The 12,154-nt window shown below is 47.9% G+C and overlaps 1 protein-coding gene across 1 annotated transcript in view; it reads right to left on the bottom strand.

The window, feature by feature from the left end:
- Positions 1–1,884: 1,884 nt before the first annotated feature.
- The window catches only part of PODXL2 (podocalyxin like 2), a 30,715-nt gene continuing 20,445 nt past the window's right edge, over positions 1,885–12,154 (bottom strand). The window contains exons 4-8 of the mRNA XM_079316633.1: positions 11,136–11,210; positions 8,097–8,253; positions 7,151–7,212; positions 5,319–5,498; positions 1,885–4,988 (exon numbers count right to left, since the gene is read on the bottom strand). Of these exons, the coding sequence (XP_079172759.1) occupies positions 4,779–4,988; positions 5,319–5,498; positions 7,151–7,212; positions 8,097–8,253; positions 11,136–11,210 (684 nt within the window). The 3' untranslated portion in view covers positions 1,885–4,778. The remainder of the gene's footprint in view (positions 4,989–5,318; positions 5,499–7,150; positions 7,213–8,096; positions 8,254–11,135; positions 11,211–12,154) is intronic.

Raw genomic sequence — 12,154 nt, forward strand, 5'->3', positions numbered from 1 at the left:
GTGCCCAGCAACAGGACGAGGAGCAAAGACCGTAAACCAAAACACAAGAAATTCCACATCAACACGAGGAACAATTTCTTTACGTTGAGGGTGGCAGAGCCCTGGAACAGCTGCCCAGGGAGGGCGTGGAGTCTCAGGAGATACTCAAATCCCACCTGGATGTGTTCCTGTGTCACCTGCTCTGGGTGACCCTGCCTTGGCAGGGGGCTGGGCTGGATGATCTCCAGAGGTCCCTTCCCACCCTAATAATTCTGTGATTTTGTGTGGGTTCCAGGTCTGGAGCAGGTGTGGGATAGTGGAGAGCTGCATGGGGCATACATGGCACAGGGAACACAGGCAGGGACTCTGCTGTGGAACAAAGGTTTGTGCTCTAGCAGGAAAGGTGTCCTGGGCTGGTCCTGTACTAGAAGAATAGAGTACTCCATGGGGAAAGCCTGTTTCCACAGCCTGAGCACCTGGCATGCTCAGGGCTTCCTTAGAAGCCTGTGATGGGAGAATTAAGGAGTGCACTGTAGGGAAGGGGGGCCAGGCTGACAACCCCCATCCTGGCAGAGAAACCCTGGCCACCACTGCATTACGAGATGCAGCAGATATGAATTCAGGCAGGTCTAACCAAGCAAAGCACCACACTCAAGTCAGTGTTCAGACACCCAGGAGGTGTGTTTTATTGCAAAGAAAACAAAACCACAACCCTGTTATTTCCAGGGCCAGACACAAGTGTTTCTAAGTGTTCTCCGGCAGCAATCCCGAGCAGTGGCCAGGGCTTGCAGTTTGTGTCCAGCAGGAATGAAGGTGTTGAGAACAGCTCAAAGCCTGGCTGTCAGCATGGATGAGCACATGAGGCTCTCATGAGCCAGCACAGATGAAGGTGCTTGTTGTGTCTGACTGCTGGAGCTGTCCCAAACCTGCTGTGAAGGACAGATGTGCTCCTGCATGGCTGCAAAGGCAGACGGGAACAGATGAGTTGCTGATGGCAGTGGCTGCAGTGGGACCCTGCTGCAATGCTCTAAGGTCACGCTGCAATAATCCTCAGGATAATGTACCTTCATTTCACACCAAATCCTCTGCCAGAGGAATCCTTAAAGTGTCTCTTGAACTGTATTTTCAAGCTGCATTACATCCTTCAGTGCAGTTACTGGGTCACTCCTCATTGCTTCTTTCCACCCTACATACCCCAAAGTGTTGTGCAGGATTCAGAGTCCTGGCACGTGTAACTCTGTGTTACAGGCACAGTTCCAGATATCTGGGTGACACCTCGGAGTAATCTGCAGCGTGGCCATCCCAGATCACATCTGGCAGGATCCCACAGAGATGGAGAGCCACTCTGACCTTGGCTGTGCATCCAGACGATGCTATCACCGGTGCTCCCCGAGGCACTGAGCTCCTCACAACAGCACCTGATGCTCTCTCTGAAGAACCACCTCCATTTCAAGGCAGAGTGCCTGCATTCCAGCTGTGGTCCCAAGGAGCAGAGGCAGCAAGTGGCAGACAAAGCAGGAAGATGGAGCTGAGACCGTGTTGTTACCCAGGTGACTCCAGGCAATGTCCCATCTCTCTACTTTGCAGACCAGGACATCCTCACACAAACCATCCTTGACATGCCTGGCACAAGCCCCTCTGCTCACAGTCGAGTACTGCAGCCCCTCGTGCATAAAGCAGATTATCCTAGGCAAGTCACAGGAAACAAATACCCAAAGTTAAGAGAAAAGTCCTTTTTTTTTCTTTTTAATTTTTCGTTTCCAACTCCCAACCACCACCAGGTGTCAGTGCGACCAAACATTTGGCAGATGGAATCATGGTGATGTCCGAGTAGGTGGCAAAGTTTCCCAGGAACTGCTTTGTCTTCTGCATCTGCTCTGTTGCCTGGCACACTGCTCTGAGAAGTCCAGCTTTCACAGTTTTTATTAAAAAGAAGTTTAACTACATTAGGGTGATAGAAAAGCTTCCTGTTACAAATGCTAAGACAAAGGTTTTCTTCCTCTTTACATCCTCCCTGTACAGAGCTGGAAATGCAAGCACTGGACAGAGTAAAGTGGGCTGCCAAAAGCCTCTCTACAGTGCTTCCCAGCCCGCAGGTCCCCGAGATGTCCCTGCAGGGCTGGCAGGAGAGGGACAACAGTGCAATTGACTTGACAAGATCAGCCTAGTGCAAAAAAATGATACAGAGAAAAAACGAGTTGTAAAAGGATAAAAAGTATCACCAGACTAAAGTGAAATTCTATCAACCAGTAGGTTTCTGAAGCTAAACTGGGATCATACAGCCAGGTGCACCCTGTCAGAGACAGCAGAAAAGTGTCCTCAGCCTCACGACAGCCACCCTTAAAGTGTCTCTCACCTGGATGCTCCAGACAGAAAAAAGCATCTCTGGAAAATCCTCCAGGCCACGAGAGGCCAGAAGAGCAAATTAGAAGAATTTGCTTGCTAGCAACTTGCTAGCTGATTATTGAGCCCACTTGCTTTCTTTAAAGTTTGAAGACTTTACACAAGACTGGGAGGTGCTAAGCCCAGCCAGAAGCATTGCTTTATCAGTGCCTTGTTCTTTCTCTGAATTAGGATAGTGGAGAGAAAACAGGGCAGCAAAGCAGCTCTTAGCAGGGATATGCACCAGGGAAGTGACTTGTGAGTGAAATGATTCACATCTGATTGGTAGCATTATCTTCTTAACAGCCACTGGGCATTAAAAAAAATATTTTATGAGGATTGTTGGACTTGGAAAGATTGACACGGTGCAGCTGCCTAAAGGCCATGGGCATGCTAGGCCCATTATGCTAAGTGCTATAAAAACTTAAATTTTAACTCCATGCTTTAATTTACTCACCATAACAACAATTTGCATTTAATCCTGTGAGCCCCGAAGTGCCTTCAACACAGCCAATGGGTTTGTGCAGTTTTACTGCACAGACCCATCAGACTCAGGAGGAGCCATCAGTGAAGGGTGGCCAGAGAGGGCCATGTATGGCTGTCCATGGACATGGACTGTCCCCCACTACCAACTGCTGGGGCAGGAGAAGGAACTCTGAGCATCTCTGCAACCCTACCAAGGTACAAAAGGAGCTGATGATCACTGTCTCCTACATAACACCAGGAAAGGCTATCTATGGAGGCAGGCTAAAAACATTGAAAATTGGAATCTGGATAGGAAACCAAAGGTTACCACCTTTCTTGAATCCCTAATAAACTGGTATCAGAGTGGTCCTTCATCGAGGTGATCTGTGATTCAGTTTGTATGCAAAACGCTACACAAACTGCAACAACAGACTCTTGCACCTTGACTGTAGGCACACACACCAGGGAGGAACATGCTACAGGTCTCTATACACAGTGATAGATTTACAGGCTCAGCATCAGGCTGCATATCTGGGGCCTCTGTATACAAAGGTCCCCTTCAAGACCAAGAGTGAAGCTGCACCTCGCAGGAACAAGCATGCAGATCACCACTAGGGAGAGAAGTACTGGTGCCTCTGACCAAAGCAAGTCCCTCAATCCCTCAGTAACAGAAGAAACAAATGTTCTGGGGTTTCAGGCTTGACAGTAGTTTAGGCAGGGCTCAGAGAACAATTACACATATTCACGTGCCTTTAGCACACATCTTCAGGGAGTTGGAGCCTCAAAGTTGCCTTAGGCATGCCTGAGAAACATTCATTGGGGAGTTCTTACATCTGATTCTCATCTCATCAGAACTGGCTCTCACATTGTTTAAATGCAGTGATTTTAAAGATGTTACCCTGATTTATACCTGTGGGATATTAAACACTTCCATCCTTCCCTCAGGGCAGGATGCTGAAATTGACACAAAAGGATGAGAACATTACTTGTTTCCCTATTTAAAAAGCTTCACATAGTTTTTATATTTACTGCAAAATAACCAACTGAAACCAAACTATCCTGAAAAATAGAACTGGAGTGGAAAAGGCCAGCCAGTTTAAAACTTACACTTAGACAAGGTATATTTTCCTGCTGATTTCCCAGGCTATTGTGAAAGAGGCATGTAAACATCATTTTTGAGCAACGCTCCAACCTAAAACACATTTCCATCTAAAATGCTGCACCATGGCACTGAATTTTCTGCAAGCAGTCAAGCAAGGGTAAAGTGCTCAAACTTCACAAGTTCACCTTGGAGTTGTGGAGCTGAAAAAAGGAGTGGGGCTGTTTGTGGTACCAGGGGTGAAATGAGATGACAGCAGGAAGTGGGTGGCAGGGGTATTTTCCCCAAATGTAAACATCAGCTCTCATACAATTAGTAGCTGAATGCTAGAGCACTAGAAAACCTGTATTCACATGGGGAATGCAAACTCTGCCCAGGACATTGACGGAATCTTGGCTCCCCTCCATCCAGAATGCACTGGTTTTACTGCACCTGCATGGACTGAATGTGCTCTCAAGGTCAGGATCTGGAAAGTGAATTACTCCCCAAATCTGGACTCTTGGTGGCAGGCAGCCCCACCGTCTTGTCTCTCCAATCCAGACAGTCTCAGCCACTACCACAGCCACTACCACTATACAGTGAGTGCATTTAAAGGTGATGAAAGCATTGGTGCTACTGATAGGAACACACACACGGAGATCTATAAACCCACCCCTCCCGCTTCCCTCTGTTCCGTGATCCTCCTGGCTCCAAGCCTCAGATGCAGGCTCAGGACTTCCATAGAGAAAACTTGCCCAAAGACTTGTTTAAAGGTTTTAAGAAGTTCCTGAGAAGCCACCTGATCCCATGGTCCATCAGTCAAAATAGGAGAGAAACAAGTGTGTTTAAGAGGGTGGTTCCCTCCTTCCTTTCTCTAAAGATGCGTGTCTTCCTCAAACACATCCACATCCTCGCTCGCCTGCTTGTTGATCAGGACATCCCAGCTGTCAGGGCCATTGATGGTGTTCCCACCGTTGACACTCGGCTTCTTCTCCTGCATTTCCGACTGGCTGTCGCTGGCCACGTCCAAGGTGGGGTTGTCATGGCAGCCGTTCTCAACAAAGCGCAGCTCCTCGCCGTGCGACTGCGGGACGAGAGGACACAAACGGAGACAAAGGGGGACAGGTCTCAATGCTGCTGGGAAGCACAGTCACACCAGGCTGTGAGGGTCACAGAGAACTTTGTGGAGTTGGTGGGAAGAGGTAGATTTATTCCCAGCCCAATCCTCACCCTGGAAACGAGATGTTCTAAGCACATCTCTCTTACACCTGAATGAACTCCACTGCTGCTCCAGCAGAGTATCCAGCTATGTCCCATAATTGGGTAAGGGAAAACTATTGCCCTCTTAACTTTCCAATATCCTCCATCCCAAGGGCTAAGATCTGGCTACCTTCTCCACACACCCAGTGCTCACCATGTTCTTCATCTTGGGCAGGCGTCTCTGCCAGCAGTTGTAGATGAGCCCCAGCACGATGATGATGGCGCAGATGGAGCCGATGATCACCAGCACCACAAAGAGCTTCCCATAATCGCTGCGTGTCTGGTTGGGGTGTGACTGGCAGCTTGTGGTGGTTGAGTAGTTCTGGATACCAATCTGGAAGGAAGGAAGCAGTACACTGAAAGTCCTGACCTGCAGGCAGATAAGAATCCTCTTCAGACTGTCCAGGCTCCAAGTACAGGACCATGAATGTGGGCAGAGGAACTAAAAGTCAGGGTTGGAAACTGAGGTTGTACACTGTCTTCTTACATTACTAGAAAGCTCATAACTATACATAATACCATTTTCCATGAAAGCTGATATATCAGCAAATGACAGTAGGCACAATTTCATTCCGCTCACCTGCACAAGGACATCACACCCTTTTGTACAACAAAGATGCTTTCATGGGAGACACTGTCCAAGATTGAGAGTTCCCAAGACAAACCACAGACTACTAACAGGTGCTGAGGCTTTGGTAATCAGTTGGCAGAGAATGTAACCCTAATAAATAGGTTTATATTAAAGCTCAGGTCCTAAGAGGGCATAGTGGTCTTTACAAGGTCTTGAAAGTGGACAGCTGCCTGCTGAGCCTAAAAGCTTAGGAATAGCTGTCCAAGAAACTGGCCCCCTGTGGCTGTCAGCAACCAGCCCAGCCTTGGTCCCAGTGACTTGGCAGATCTGAAACAGGTTATGTATGAATTCAATAGTAGGTGTGACAGGTCTAGGAGAATATTCTCCCTCCTCCTTGCAATCCCATGCTTGTACAAGGGCAGCAGAGTTTCATTCCTGACAGTCAGAGTCAGAGGCATGGAGCAAGGAGGCTCTGGTAGGACCCATGTTAATATGGGGCCATGGTTGCAAAGTCAAACCTTGATCCATACAAATCCTGCTTTCTGGACAGTTCTAGGTGCTGATCCTTCAGTCACACAATTTCTACAGGGTTGGCTTTTTGCACTTTCCCTGGTGTAAGCCAATCAATACACCACTGAGCACTTAATTTGCTTTGTCTAACCGCACCAGTTTGTTAGTTCAGGGAAAAACCTGAGAGCAGACAGCCAGCAAGGCAGTGGCCCAACCCTGCTGCTATAATCAGCAAAATTACTCCAGTGGTTGGTGCAAAAAACTCAAGCAGAATCAGGTCCTAGTGCCTACATACCCTGCAGGACAAAGGGGCAAAGCCAGAGATCATGGGACTGATTTGTCCTCATCTCTATCCTCTTCCAAGCTGCCCAGGGTTAGAAGGGAACATGTGAGGTCTAGAGGCAGATGGGAGAGGAGTCTGGCATCCATTGACCCAGGACCTCTGCCTACTCTTATGGAGGGAGTTTAAGGAGTGAAATGCAGACCCTGGAATTGTGGAAGGTGTGTGAATGTGTCAAGAGAAGCCAATGTATGTAAAACAGCCACAGGGTGAGCAGGGCCAAATGTGGAGGTCTGCAGCACCCACACTGCTTTTGACAATAGTATGGAAGGGGTGACACTGAGAATCCCAACAAAATGAATGTGTGAAAAGCAGTCTCACAACCAAGCCAGACCCTTCCCAAGCAGGGAGGGAATAACCCATGGTTACTCTCTTAAAAGGAGCAGGTATTTGATGGCCTGGCTACCAGTGAGGGGAGAAGGGAGTTTGCCAAGCATCAACTCATCTGTTTGTCTGCTGTGGGTTCAGCACTTGGTTAGACTGAGACATACTCCCAGTTTTCAAGTTGCTTATTTTAATTGTATAACTGGTCTTAACAAATGGATGCAGGCAGACAAGCTCTTACCTCAGCTAAGCTCCTCTTAACATCCCCCAGTGCCATGAGAACATCTTTTGTAGGGATAACACCTGTGAAGTAGAGGAAGGGATGAGTGCTGCTCTCAGCTCAGGTTAGTCAGATGTATTCATCAGTCTAAAATCCCCAACTGGCTGGAGGCAGGGAAACACACATTTTTGTTCACTGGTGTTCTGTCAGGAGGCTGAAAGAACACAGGATCACAGACAAGGGTACCTCCAAATACCCTTTAAAGGAGTAAAAAAAATCCAGGGATGAACTGATATCAGAGCAACCTAGGTACTCTCCCCACCACCACAGAAGCTCTCAGGATCTATGTTTGCTCTGGGAGCAAGCAGCAGCACTCAGAAAGTCATGGAGACAGGTTCACAAAGGTCACAGAGACCACAATGTCAATATTAGAAACCTTTGTCACTAAGCAGGCAGCAGAAGCAGTACAGGAAAAGGACCCCTGTACCAAAACAGGAATAAAGAGGGTAAAATGTTCCTGTCCAGCCCATGTTACTGTCAGCTTTTGTTTATTTGGGGATGAGGGAGAGCACTATGAACCATCCTACTTCAGACAGGACTTAAAAATTGATAGGTTAGGAAGTGAACCAAGAGCAGGCTGTCACAGCCTGCCATGCAGGGGAGTACATAAGCATCAGGAGAAAGCTGACAGATGCTCAGGGAAAGGCAATCCAGGGAGGCAGCAAAGCTGAAGGCAAAGTGCAGAAGATGGAGCTTTGTGCAAGCAGTGAGGGACAGCCCAGAAGGCAGATGTGAAGAAAGATGTCCTCAGTCCCTCTCCATCCCTCAAGTCCAGTGAACACCAAGAACCAGTGGGACTGAAATGGGTTGGAAAGCAAAAGCTCCTTCCAACAGGGCTGTGTACCTCCATTTGGGAGCCCCTTAAACCCACTCCCCATCACAGGAAGGCTCCTCTGCCAGCACTTACCCTGTTCCCCTGCCAGTGTCATTAGCAAGTGCTTGTCATTCTCGTTGGGTTTGCTCAGAGAGATGAGCCAGCGGTCCTGCAGCCCCTCTGCCTGCCTGGAGAAGGCATCTTCCACCAGGGCCAACAGCTGGGGACCCCTCTCCAACCGAAATTCCTCCTGCCACAGGAAAGGAACCTTGGTGAGTGCATGGTAGGGACAGGGCAGCTGAGACCTCTCAAGAGCCAGCAGTGTTAAACCTGGCAGGAAATTCCGCTGCACAGTGCGCCAGGCCGGACCCACAAACATCTCCTGATGCACCAGCCTTCCTCCTCAGCTCCTGTGGCTGCCATATGCCCCACACCAAGCCCAGCTCTCCTGGCACTCAGGGATTTTCCCAGGAACAACATTATGGTGTAAGGTGGGAAGGAAGCAGCCAGGCTGCTCCCCACAGCCAGCGCGGGGTCAGCAGGTGCTGCTCAGCCTGTCGTGCTCCAGCCAGCCCTCAGCAGGCTCCTCTGCTGCTTTCTCATTCCTGTGCTTCTATTCTCATCTCCAGTTGCCATGCCAACCTGAAGGCCACAAGGATGATTAATAAAATGGAGAGTTCTTGTTGCCATGGCAATTTGAAGCGCTCAGGGCAGGCACAGGCCTGTGCCAAAAATGGCCTAATTGGAGAAGACATCGATGACTGGAGCCTGAATCACAAGAGCCTGGCAGTGCCTCCTCTCATCAAATTATGGGTTTTGGGATGGAGAGGCAGGAGGAGCTGAGTGAGGAAGCAGCACTGTGATGCAGCACTGTGATGTTCAGGTCCAGCTCCAGCTCATGGTCTCACTGCCAGCCTGAGGCTCTCGTTTGGGGAGAGGAAAAGGGAACAGCTGAGTCAGGAGCAGGAGGACAGAAGTGAGATGTTTCTGGTGATGGGGAAAGCAGAGGTTGCAGAGCACTGATCAATTCTCCATGGTGGAGAGGAGGGAGCAGTGAAGGAGCCTGAATGCACCTGTGCCAAGGTAGAGGTCACCTGCCAATGCACAGCCAGGTACCACTGCTGGGTCAGAGCCTGCACTCCTCCAGCTATGTTGAGTGGGAGATTTGCCCAGACAGAGACTGAAGTGATTCCCTTGCCTGGAGCCCACTGGGAAGACAAATGGGCTTTCAGCTTAACCCAGAAATACAAACATAGTCCCTGCAGCAGGTAAAAGTCTGGTACCATGAAGTGTATTGAAGGCCAAAGTGCAACCCTCTGGAAGGAGCTAAGCACCCTCCTTGTTGCTCAGCTTTTCAGTGGTGTCAATACACAGCAGATCATGGCACAAAAACATTGAAATATGTGAGGAATACCCATTCACACTAATTCAAACTACAGCACTTACAACACAGGTTCTCCCTCAAAGCCCCAGATACCCAAACACAATGTTCAGATACAGAAACCAGAAAACAAAAGGGACAGGCAGACAGAAGGTGAGGTGCCCAAATTGAGAAAATTACCAAAGGTAGGAAACAAACTGCATCAACATCAGCAGAAAGAAGAAGAGCTTGATTCCAGCTTCACTCATGCAAAGTGGAAATGGGAAGCAGGGAAGGATGAGATGCTCATGTTAAATATGTATGTCAACAAATGTCCCTTTGAATAAGGCGTAGTACAGCACAAATCATTCACTGGGAAATGTGTTTTGAAACATGAAATCAAGTAGAAAAACAGCTCAGTCCTGCCTATCCCAGGGCACCACCTTCCTCCAGCAAGGCAGAACTGAGGATTTAACAGCAAAGACATAATTTGATCAAGAAAGATCTGCACATCTGCTTTTCAGTTCTTCCCCTTACAGAGGTTTAAACAACACAAATACAAGTGACCACAGAAAGGAAGTTACTACATATTACAAAATTAACCAGTATTTAAAGTCCACAGAGATGGGAGAGTGATGGGAACATGAAGGAAACAGAGCAGAAGGACACTGGTTTTCAAGGACTCCTTTTCTGCATTACGATTGTGAACTGTAGCAAAGATACTTAAAACCCTCCACACTGGTTTTCCTAAATTAGGAGGAAAAAGACTGACTTTTCATCTATTCTTACAACATTCAACATGCTTTACTGTGTATCGGAATTTCCCAATTTTCCCTGTCCCCTAACAGGCCACCTTCAAAAAAAGGAAAAAAAAATAAACAACAACCAAGAACTCACCAGTAGTGGCAAGAAGTCAGTGCCACAGAGCAACCCTGCAGTAACAGAACCAGCTGGCTATGCCCACAGCAGGAGCCCCACAAAGCAGATGTAGAAGGCCAGAACACAATTTCTTAGTGAAACATTTTGGACTCAGGTTGTCAAGCTCATAACAGTTTCTTAGAATTATGAAAGACACCTTAACCCCAGGCCTTTCACAACTGGTTTTTAAGTGCCTGATAAAAAGCCCGTTATAAGTGAACAAGCCCTTTTATCAGGGATCCACAAAGGACTCTGGGCTCATGAATTAACTGCAGCTTTATGAGGATGGATGGACAGGCATTGGATTAGCAGAGCATGGCTGGTTAACAGACACAGATAACACAGAAGATAATAGGGTGGGGAGAAGAACCCTTAAGGAAGATTTAGTGATAGCTCCTTGAGACTTAACCATGCACAGTGCAAATGGGAGTTCCTATTCCTCTGAGCCACCAGAGGATTGTTACTATATGCTGGAAGGAATGGAAGAAAAGGAAAAGAAGGAAGGAGAACTGCATTCAATCCTGTAAGAGGTGCAATGTTAAAAGCTCTCATGTCTCATAACAACCCAGGTACTGACTGGCACAGACTAGCAGCCAGAAGTTAGTAAAAAAACCAATATGGAACTGACATGTGCTAGACTTGGAGCAAAATCATTTCTCTCCACCCACTCTTTTTCCCTTTAGGAGAACAGGAATATTTCTGTCCTCCTCCCCTTCTCTTCACAACCTCTATAGGTTGAGATTCAGTGCTTTTAAAATGTTTTGTGATGAATGCAGACAGCAAGAACTGTGCCTTCCTTCACTTTTCTGAACACCATTGCCCCCGTGCCATCACATCTCTTTGGAGTGACTTACACAGTCGATGTTATCTGACATATTCAGGATGATATAGTTCTTTCCCGCAAGGTTGCTCCAGTCTTTGCAGATCACCTGGAGAGACAAGACAAAGACAGCTGGGTTCAGGTGTGAATGTAACTCTGCTGCTGAAAGCACAGGGTACACAAGGGACAGGAGCAAGGCACTATACCATACTCCCAGAAGCACTTCTCAAAGGATGTGACTGTCCTTTAACTCTCTGTTCTAAGCAGGAATCACCATTTCAGTGCTAACACAGAACAGGGACAAAGTTACTCTGCCAGCTTGCCACAGCTCAGCTTGACCTTCCACCTCTATCTAGACTCAAGGAGGACACAGATTCTCAGTGGAAAGCTCTCTAGCCTGCAGCCTTATCTGCACTTAACACAAAACCAGTAGCCTCTGTGGTCCTTAAACAAACTGGTGAGACAGGACAGCACTTTGCAGGCAAGATAGGATGCACAGAGGGACCAAGTCACTTGCTCAGGCTGCAGAGCACCACAGGCAGAAAGCAAAATTAAAAGCTTTGCTTGGTACTTTCTCACCAGTCAGCTCCTGCTACATTTCTTCTCCTAACCAGCTGTCAGTTTGCTGGATTCAGGAATTGCAGTTCACCCCTCCTCTCCCACAAGCTCTCCTAGACCAACATCCTCACACATAACTGTACTCTGCTCCACCTGCTCTGCATCTGGTCCCTGCAGGCAGCAGCAGCAAAAACAGCACTTTCTTTCTCACTCCCCTTCCAGAAATCCTTGGGGCCATGTTTGTCCTGACACTTCCAATAATGCAGGCTGAGGAAACAAGGAGCTGTTTTCTCTGCTGTGCATGCCCCAGAGGAAAGGTGTTCAGCTTCTGTATATCAGAAGCAGGATTTTGTGCAGCTAGAAAGATGAGAAGGGCCAGTGCTTTCACCAAGGATGATGGATACCCTTAAGAACTGCCGTGAATAACTCTCTCAAAATTCAGTTTTGACTGGGTGAAGAAAAAAACTACTTCCAGCAGTCAGACTTAGGGATGGG

The sequence above is a fragment of the Erithacus rubecula genome, assembly GCF_903797595.1.
Source record: "Erithacus rubecula genome assembly, chromosome: 13".
Taxonomy (NCBI): domain Eukaryota; kingdom Metazoa; phylum Chordata; class Aves; order Passeriformes; family Muscicapidae; genus Erithacus; species Erithacus rubecula.